The sequence below is a fragment of the Salmo salar genome, chromosome ssa17 (genome assembly GCF_905237065.1).
Source record: "Salmo salar chromosome ssa17, Ssal_v3.1, whole genome shotgun sequence".
Lineage (NCBI taxonomy): Eukaryota > Metazoa > Chordata > Actinopteri > Salmoniformes > Salmonidae > Salmo > Salmo salar.
This window is the reverse complement of record NC_059458.1, coordinates 54,315,240-54,325,293: the sequence shown is the minus strand read 5'-3', so window position 1 is coordinate 54,325,293 and position 10,054 is coordinate 54,315,240. Positions and strand designations below refer to the sequence as shown.

Below are 10,054 nucleotides of genomic sequence, written 5' to 3'. Positions count from 1 at the left end.
GGCCTATATTATAATAATGATACATGTATATATTTCAACATTTCCCTTGATACACAGGAAGACCGCAATCAAATTTCCCCTAAAGAACGCATCATCTACATCCCTTTTGATAATCTTATTTAATTTTTAAAAAAGTTTAGTCTAGAACATTCCAGTAGCCTATTAGATAAGCCTACATTTTCATATTGCATAACTTGTCCTATAGCAAAGCTACAATTAGTTAATGCAGATTATGAATTGTGGTGATATGTTAATATTGGTTGCAATAACGCATGTCCAGCATCGGCACCAGCCTGGTCTCATAGACTAGATATAACATAGTAAAACTAAATCCGGGACATTGAAATGAGTATGATATGTTACGTTTGGTATGGTTACATAAGACAGAAGGTTACTTAAGGCAAAAATAATGGGGTGGTTGGTCGGGGTGGATGGGTGGGCATATACCTGGATAATCTAGCAACCCAAAGGTTGCATGTTTGAATCTCATCAAGGACAACTTTAGCATTTGAGCTAATTAGCAACTTTGCAACTACTTGCTACTTTCTACTACTTAGCATGTTAGCTAACCCTTCCCCTAACCTTATTAACCCTTTAACCTAACTCCTAACCTTAAACCTAACCCCTTGCCTAGCTAACATTAGTCACCTAGCTAACGTTAGCATTAGCCACCTTGCTAACCTAGCTAACATTAGCATTAGCCACCTAGCTAACATTATCTACAACTAATTGGTATTCGTAACATATCATACATTTTTCAAATTCGTAACATATTGTATAAATTGTAATTTGTAACATGTAAGAAAGGGATAATGGACATCCACAAATTAATACATTCTATATAAAATGCAGTGGAGGCTGGTGGGAGGAGCTATAGGAGGACGGGGTCATTGTAATGGACACATTTGACTCCGTACCATTAATTCCATTCCAGCCATTACAATGAGTCCCTCCTCCTCTAGCTCCTCCCACTGATGAAAGGTAACCTCCACTGATGAAAGGTAACATATCACACTAACTGGAGTATTTCGGACGTACTTTTACTATGTTACGTTTACCCCTGTGTCCAGGTTGCCGGCACACAGTCTGTGAATTTTTGTTTTTATGGATAGCCAAGTTTAATTTCGGCATAAAAGCAACCTTGCCCAACCTTACCCATATGGATTGATAAAATGTTGCTCAAATGTAATAAGGTTTCTACAACATTTCTGAATTCATTTAGGAAAATATGATTTTCAGTATTAAATGTTCTAGTGTGCTTAATAGTGAAGAGTTAGAGACGGGGCTAGTCATAGGTTCCATGGAATGCCATCTCGCAGGTGCTGCAGCATTTTGTTGCTATGTTACCGCAAACTGTCGTGAACGCCGTAAGTGTCGCTTAGCTAATCACGTGCTGAATAAAAATGTGGACATGGCAAACAGTGCACTCTAGGCCTAATGGCACGAAGATTTGCGCAAAGATTGTCTATTATTCATTATAAACTCGGTGGTTCGAGCCCTGAATGCTGATTGGCTGACAGCCATGGTATATTTGAGCAATAAGGCATGAGGGGGTGTGGTATATGGCCAATATACCACGGCTAAGGGCTGTCCTAAAGCACGACGCAATGTGGAGTGCCTGGATACAGCTCTTAGCCATGGTATATTGGCCATCTACCACAAACCCCAGAGGTGCTTTATTGCTATTATAAACTGGTTACCAACATAATTAGAGAAGTAAAAATAAATGTGGCCAATATACCACGGCTAAGGGCTGTTCTTAGGCACGACGCATTGCGGAGTGCATGGACACAGCCATTAGCCATGGTATATTGGCCACATTTATTTTTGTACCACACCTCCTCGTGCTTTATTGCTTAATTAACTCATAAATATAAATAATATTACGCTAATCATTCAAACATAGGTCTACAAGTTCTCTCACAATCTCACAATGTGATGTGTGTTTTAGACATTATTTTAGATTCAGTAGAACAGGTATTATAGGCCTTCATATTGTTTAGCCTATGTCCATATAATACAGTATTAATAACCAGTCTAAAAGTAGTTGGAACCAACTTCTAGCGTAGGCTACAAATTGGGGCTTCTGAAAAATATAGCTGTTGTGGTATTTGAGTAGATCTCTTGAGTTATAATCCCCTAGACCAGACCCTGTCCTTTAGGCCCAGTGAGAAATACAACAAAAGGTGGCCACCGCTATCGGCCAGACAATTAACCAAAGGACCAGCATTAAACCATTATCATAAGAATGCTGTTTGCAATGGGGGGGAAAGCCCTCTGAATTCATTGACATGCTGCATAGTGTTGGAAACCTTTTATGTCATCAATTACATGCAAGCCGCCTTTGCCATTTTACCTACTGACATCTTCTTGACATTTCGTAGCGCTAGTTTCTCGATTTGTGTTGCTGTAATAACCACTTTACAACACACAAATAGGCCTACTTGTGGGTAGTTAGGAACTATTCCCTTGTGATTTTAAAAGTGAATAGAAAAGGCTCTTATGAGGCCTTCCAGCAAGCCTACCAATTCTTGCGATGAGGCGGCACCTGTTGCTACACAGACATAGTCTATTACGCAGAACTTTTTACAGGTGGATGGATAGGCTACTGTGAAGAATAGGATGAATACAGCTCTGTAGTAGCTATCCCTACACACCAGGACTTGTTTACTCAATATATTATGAACGGAAGGATGCTCCCTGCTCAACACAGCTCAGATGCCAGTGTTTGTTCACCAACATAATGATTAGGTCTGGTTCCAAAACGGATTCTGGCTCACCTACTAGACTGTATACCAAGTGATAGTTTGTGGTCACGTGTACAAGGGGACTCAAAGATATCCTAAACGTCAGCACTACACCCACCTTTGTTCTTTACTTACTGCTCAAGTCCATATGGCACAATCCATACATTTTATATTAGGTGGGCCTTTAAAGTGCCACCCTTGCAGGAATGAGGGGAATGGACTTTGCAAGTGTACAGAGGACTAATTCAAGTAAATGGAAATGTATGGGTGTCTGTCCTTCTTTCAGGCATAATTCATTGTGTACATCTTTCCCCCACGGGAAACAAAGACATCAATTGCGTCCTCTCCTTTCCTCCTTCTAAAAACCCATTGGAGGAGAAGGTCAGAGGGGTGGGACCTCTGACTTCTTATCCAATGGGTATTGAGGAGGCAAGGAGTATAGGAGTATGCAATTGAGATTCTCCCATGGAATTACTATCCTGCTATGCTGAATCATGCAACTGGGTAGAGTTATTCCATCAAGAAGGGACAGGACAAAACAGCAGGTAAAAAAATTATTTTATATATAATTTTTTAATCCAAAACATAGTCAAACCTGAAAATACACATCTAAATGTGTTCAAAACACCATGGGGACAACAAGATAAAAGAGTCACCCAGGAGTAGAAAGCACATGATGGACGCCACCACAGACTGATAAGGTGAACCAGTGACTATTTCATAGTAAGATCTCAACAAGGACCTGGTTCTGATTTATTTACAGTGAATACAAAAATAAGGCCTTACTTCCAGAGAGAGATCCATGTCCTGGGTGAGTAGTAAGGAGGAGACTGCACTGAAGCACTAGTCTATTCAATTCTGCGTCATTCCCTATAGTGCACTACTTAACTGTATTCCCGATACAGTGCCCTTGTTTTGCCCAGGGCACTTATATTAGGGCATTGGTCAAAAGTGGTGCACTACAGGGAACAGCGTGCCATTTCAGACCAACACGTAGGGAAGACCTCAATTGCATTCTCCTCGTGTCCTCTCTCCTGCCGTCATTCTCACAACCCATTGGAGGAGAAGATCAGATGGGCGGGAACCTCTGGCATTCTTATCCAATGGGTTTTGAGAAGGAGACGAGGACGCGAGCAGTATGCAATTGAGATCTTCCCATAGTGTTCCGCTACTCCCCATAAACTTGCGTCAGCCTCTGAGGCAGTTGAATTAGATGGCATATTTGCTGTTCCACACTCAGTAAAAATAGCGAGGGGAGGAGAAGCAAAGTTAACATTCAGGAATAATACCTAGTCAGTCACGTGCCGTTTGTGTACCTAAATGACTGGAGGGGCATTGGTGCCTCCTGACTAACCATTAGAGCAGTGCACACATTCTCAGTGATCGAACAGTAACTGGTAATTGATGGAGTTATAAACTGATATTATGTAGGCCTAATACTATGTTGGGAAAAGTTACATGTCGACATTGACCACTTGCAGAAAGCGAGCATATTTGACCGAGATGGTGAAAAGAGACAATACTTTCACCTATGAGCACTTATAGAAATATGGAGTGCTGCAGGCGACGGCCTAAGGACTTGGAAGAGTGTGCACTGCTGCAGAGGCAGGGTCTGAAGACAAACGGCAGGCATAGAAACATTCCCCACTGTACCTCCCCCTGGACCAGGCAGACCTACAGTGTTTGTGATTTCCCTTAGCCATGGTGACAGACACATTCTGTCTGAGATTCAGATAGCCTACCTTTCAAACTCAACTCTGGACCTCAAAGCCAGTTCCAATGCATTTTTTTTCATTGTTCCCATCTAAATCAGGGACTGATCAGGGACTGATTTAGACCTGGGACACCAGCTGGGTACAATTAATGATCAGGTAGAACAGAAAACCAGCAGGCTCCGGACCTCGTAGGGTAAGAGTTGAATAGCCCTGGCCTACACTGTAGCCTACACTACACTGGTTTATAGAGGGGATTGACATCACAAGGAATACAGGCCTAGTCTTCATATTTACTGTTGTTGACAAAACACCTTTACAAATATATACAGTGCCTAGTGAAAGTCTACACACCCCTTGCACAGTCTTCGCATTTCGCAGCCTTACAATTCCCTCTAAAAAGGGAACACATTGGATTTTGTCCTGCCGATCTACAAAACCGTCAACATTTTCAAAGTGAAAGAAAACAAAAATAACCATTTCCCAAATTCATTACAAATACAAAACAAAAACAAAGTTGTCTTGATTGTGCGTGTTGTCACACCCCAGAGTTCATACTTGGTGGGAAGCAAATATCTATAGAAATAGAAGTAGATTAACGACCTGGGCATATGAGGAAAAAGTGCAAAAGAGAGGATCTGGAAAAATCATTATTCAACCTTCAGGCAACCACTGAACAGACTTCCCCACCTACAGTATGCAACAGTAGGGGCACTGCCACCGTTCTGAAATACGCCTCTAAGTAATCTAAAGTAACTTCCTATCGCAAGAACTCGCTAGACGGAAGTACAAACTCCTGTCTGGCAACCACCACCACCGCCGTTTTCAGATCAGGGAAAAAAAAGCGAAGGAGGAGACAAGGAGAAGATGCCACTTAAGACTATTGAGATGCAGCCCATGTCAGGGACGTCCCTGTAGAGGGTCCATCGCTGACAGAACAGAAGAACACACCGCAGTGGAACCAGCGCTATTAAAAGAAGATGGCTGGTGCCAGATGTACATTTCTGTAATGTACATATCGTACAGAAACAGTGGAAAACGTGTGAAAAGGGAGAACCACTGGCAGAGGACCCTTAAAAATACTAACCACAGTAACCATATTAAGAGCACACTGTCGGTGCACACGTCACCTGGCGGGTAAAACACTATAGCTTCAGTTCTTTTAGTAAGGGGAGAGTAATAATAAATACAAAAATAATAAAATATATGTACACATTTTCAACAATAACTATGATTATAATAATACTTTTTAAATTGACATACAAATATAATTTTGCTCAACGTTTGTAGCTCTACTCTGGTCAGTAAGAAAATTAAGAAATGATAAATTATTATACATTAAAAAAAAAAATCCAACACCATCGTTTTTCCATTTAGGGTGTAGGTCCTGACACTCTGTGTCGCAACATTTGAGACGAATAGTCAAAACATTCCTCGATAACCTGAATTCTTCCTATTTCGCAAGACATTTCATGAAAAAGTGTCGGTATAAAGTCTTCCCTTGTGTGACAGACAGGTTGTTGTGTAGCCTCTGGAGTCCAGGAGGAGGAGAGCAAGTGCACTTTGAACTCTGGCATGCTGGAGAGAAGGGTGTGTGTGGTGAGGAAGGGAGGTCTGCTGGGGCTGTCAAGACAGGTCTGTCTGAGGAAGTTTTTGGACATGGGAATTCCTTCCTGGTCACCTGAACACACAGGAACAGGAAGCTACAACAACAAATGTCTAAATGCATGTAAAGCGCTGATGAAGATGCCAAACTAAAGCGGGTTCCCTTTTCAGAGGGCAGTTTGATGATGAGTGTCTTGATTTGAGTGTTCCACCCTGTATCCATGGAGACTACCTCTGCAAAACCGCCCATTGGCTGATCAATGTGTGGGCAGGGTGACATCACTGTTAAGAGGGCAGGACCCTGTGGTACTGACATTGGGTCAAAGGTCACAGATTCTAGTCCATGGAGCTGCCCAGCATTCTGTCCATGTCTCCTGTTATTGTCAATGATGCAACTTGGACTGCAAGAGGAAAGAGAGAAACAGGGGGAGAGGAAGAGCAGAGGGAAGGCAAAAAATGGAGAAAGATTCAAGTTGACAGTCAAGCTCAACCCATATCCAAAAACGACATCAATGTGTATAATCCATGACAGCAAAAATAAATATGAGGCAGGCTATTTGAGCCAAGCTAACTTGAAGCTGTTAAGTGAGGTGAATTACAATGTGAGTAACCAGGTGAGTTAGAAGGTGTGTTTACCTGTCGAGGTGACTCGGGGCCTGAGGCCAGAAGTCCAGTGCTGTTCCTCCTGAAGATGCCGTCCAGCCCTGCTGCTGCTTTGGTCACCTTACTGGGCTTCCCTCCTCCTCCGTACGCACTGGGGCTCCTCCTCTTTCTCCCATCCACCCCTCCTCCGTAGGCCAGGGGGCTGGGTGGAGGCAGGGGGCTGGGGTGGTCCGTAGTGAGGGAGTAGGGTGTGGTGGTGGTTGGGTCAGGGTTGGAGTACCAGTCCTCGGCCCTGACCCCCACCTCACTGGCACTGTGTCCTAAGGTCTTTCTCCTACCACTAAGGGGGGGCACGCCAGAGCTGAGCACGGGGGTGGGAGTCAGAGTGTGGTAGCTTCTGTTGTTGTTCCCCCTGAGAGTGTCAGAACTAGGTGGAAGGGTGGTCCTCCTCTTCTTGGCCGCGCCACCAGTGGCCCCTGGGGGCCTGATGGGTTTGGTGGAAGTGCCGTTACGGGGTTTCCCTAGGGTGGAGATAGGGGCCAGGGGCTGGGAGGGGTCCCTGATGCCAAACAACCCTGTTGCTGATGCATTCTGGGGGAAGGCTGTGGAGTAGGATCCAAAGGAGAAGGCTCCGTTGGTGGAGGAAGGGAAGGAGGGGGAGGAAAGGGGGGGAGGAGGGGTGAGAGAGCTGGGGGAGGGAGGGCTCTCAGCAGCCAGGGGCACCTTTCTGTAACACAACAGACGACAGAGACAGGCAGAGGCAGCGCGTTAGGAAAACCAGAGCCATAATGAAATACTGACCTGTAGATTTACAGGGGTTCAGATACATTTCTGTCTAGAAAATGAGCTGGCTGCTGATGTCCTATGCCAGAGCCTCAGCAGATCCAGGACATACTAACATCTGCCATTCCACACCTATTAATAGTGTCTATGAGTCTCTGTGTGTCTTCCCTAGACAGCTGAACCCACTTTCTCCACAGAGCATCTCAGAAGTCTAAAGCTGGATGTAAATACATTGGAGTTGGTCCCAGAGCCCCAGAACACGGGCCGACAAATAATTTATACTGGTACAACAATACATGCACTTTCCTCACCTCCACATCTGAGCGTTGACATGTTTCTCCACCATGCAGTGTAACGCCAGCCTCATCCTGTCCCACCGCCGGTCAAACACATAGTGACCACGCCCCATCAGCCTGCTGCTGAATGCACAGCACTGAAACACGGAGGGAGGGGTTAACACAGTCGGAGAAAAGAGATCAAATCAGCCTGTATGGATGGCTTCAAGCTAGGGGTGTAACGGTTCACCAAACCCATGGTTCGGTACGTATTGAGGTTTTGGGGTCGTGGTTCGGTTTCGGGACAGCGGGAAGATTAAAATGCCATTCACAATGTTCAGCATTCACAATGTTCCTGGCATTGTCTGTCGTGACAGGATTGTTATGTTGGGCCTCAAGTTTCCACTCTGATGCTGCGTTTGTAACCATGCGGGAGGTAGGAATTTACCAGTTGGATGCATTCATGTGATTTGAACTCATTGAGAAACGCAGATTGGCTAATGGCTAAACTAAAAGTACAGATATTATACAGTTATACAGTTCAAAATCCACATTAATAGATTGCTTTTTATAAATAATGTTTAGTTGTTGCATTGAACTGCTGAAAATGCTGTTAGCGGCCATTTCCTTAGTAGGTGGCGTCAAAGGTCAGTATGTGGGCGAAGTGGGAGCTCAGGAGTTTCCCACTAGTAATTACCAGTTGGAGGGCCGTTCGAGTGGCAAATTCCCACTTCCCTCTTGGTAACGAATGCACCATGATACTGCATCCTTCAGTGCCAGATGCGCACTTGTGACACTCATAAAGGGGGCGTTTCTGAAGCATCTTCCACTTGGGGGTAACGCGATGAGCTGTTACTGTTTTAGTAAGTGCCAATTCATTGAAAACTTTGGCTTTTGTATGCTTATATAGAGCAGATACTACCTGTTAGCTGAAATGGGTGCAAGAGGGAAGTTTGTAACGTGGCTCGAGCACTTTCACAACCATCTATTCTCAACCACCGAGAATAGGCACATATCCGCGGCTATAAACCAAAGACTGTAAAAAAAATATAAACATAGCCTACCTATCGCTCTTGTAAATTGTTTGGTCAGGTCAGAATCAGCTGCCAAGGGCTGCTTGCATGCGGTATACTGAGGTGATGTCAACATATTTGAGGTGTTGGCAGCTGCATAGGCTGTTCTCGTTGAGCATGGCGACATACTGCTAACGTTTTACCCACAACTCTATCTCCATCGCTGTTGTAATCTACTAGGAAGCCAAAATGTTCCCAAACGGGAGATTAAAACAATGGAGGATCCTCCAATTGTGGTTTATCGACCCCACCATAGAACTAGTTCCCGGCTACGCCTCAGAAAAGAGCACTTTCAAATGCCCCAATTAAGACTTTAATTTTGATTAACGTGCGCATAGCTTGTTTTAACGGAATAGCCTGAAATGTTATTTTTTCAGTTAAGATTTACTCAAGAGGTGTAGACCTGTAAACGCAGCATACGTATCATATCTTCCGGCGCCGACAGAGATGGCCGCCTCGCTTCACGTTCTTAGGAAACTATGCATTATTTAGTTTTTTTATGTATGATTTCTTACATTGTTACCCCAGGAAATCTTAAGTTTGATTACATACAGCAGGGAGGAACATAAGAGCAACGTCAACTTACCAACATTACGACCAGGAATAAGACTTTCCCGAAGCGGATCCTCTGTTTGGACCACCACCCAGGACAATGGATCGGATCCCAGTAGGCGACCCAAAACAACGGCGCCGCAGGAGGGGCAGAAGAAGCGGTCTTCTGGTCTGGCTCCGTAGACGGGCACATCGCGCACCGCTCCCGAGTTTACTACTCGCCAACGTCCAGTCTCTTGACAACAAGGTAGACGAAATCCGAGCAAGGGTTGCCTTCCAGAGACATCAGAGATTGTAACGTTCTTTGTTTCACGGAAACGTGGCTCACTCGAGACAGGCTATCGGAGTCGGTACAGCCACCTGGTTTCTTCATACATCGCGCCGACAGAAACAAACATCTCTCTGGTAAGAAGAAGGGCGGGGGTGTATGCCTTATGATTAACGAGACGTGGTGTGATCATAACAACATACAGGAACTCAAGTCCTTTTGCTCACCTGACCTAGAAATCCTTAGAATCAAATGTCGACCGCATTATCTACCAAGAGAATTCTCTTCGATTATAATCACAGCCGTATGTATGCCCCCCCCCAAGCAGACACATTGACGGCCCTGAATGAACTTAATTGGACTCTATGTAAACTGGAAACCACATATCCTGAGGCTGCATTCATTGTAGCTGGGGATTTTAACAAGGCTAATCTGA

The 10,054-nt window shown here is 44.3% G+C and overlaps 1 protein-coding gene across 6 annotated transcripts in view; it reads right to left on the bottom strand.

Annotated features, from left to right (window-relative positions):
- Positions 1 to 3,288: 3,288 nt before the first annotated feature.
- LOC106576087 (ataxin-7-like protein 1) overlaps positions 3,289 to 10,054 on the bottom strand; it is a 29,259-nt gene continuing 22,493 nt past the window's right edge. For all 6 annotated transcript variants that reach the window (XM_014152973.2, XM_045699725.1, XM_014152975.2 and 3 more), the window contains 3 exons: positions 7,762 to 7,883; positions 6,701 to 7,394; positions 3,289 to 6,465 (listed from right to left, as the gene is read on the bottom strand). In XM_014152973.2, the coding sequence (XP_014008448.1) occupies positions 6,448 to 6,465; positions 6,701 to 7,394; positions 7,762 to 7,883 (834 nt within the window). In that variant the 3' untranslated portion in view covers positions 3,289 to 6,447. The remainder of the gene's footprint in view (positions 6,466 to 6,700; positions 7,395 to 7,761; positions 7,884 to 10,054) is intronic.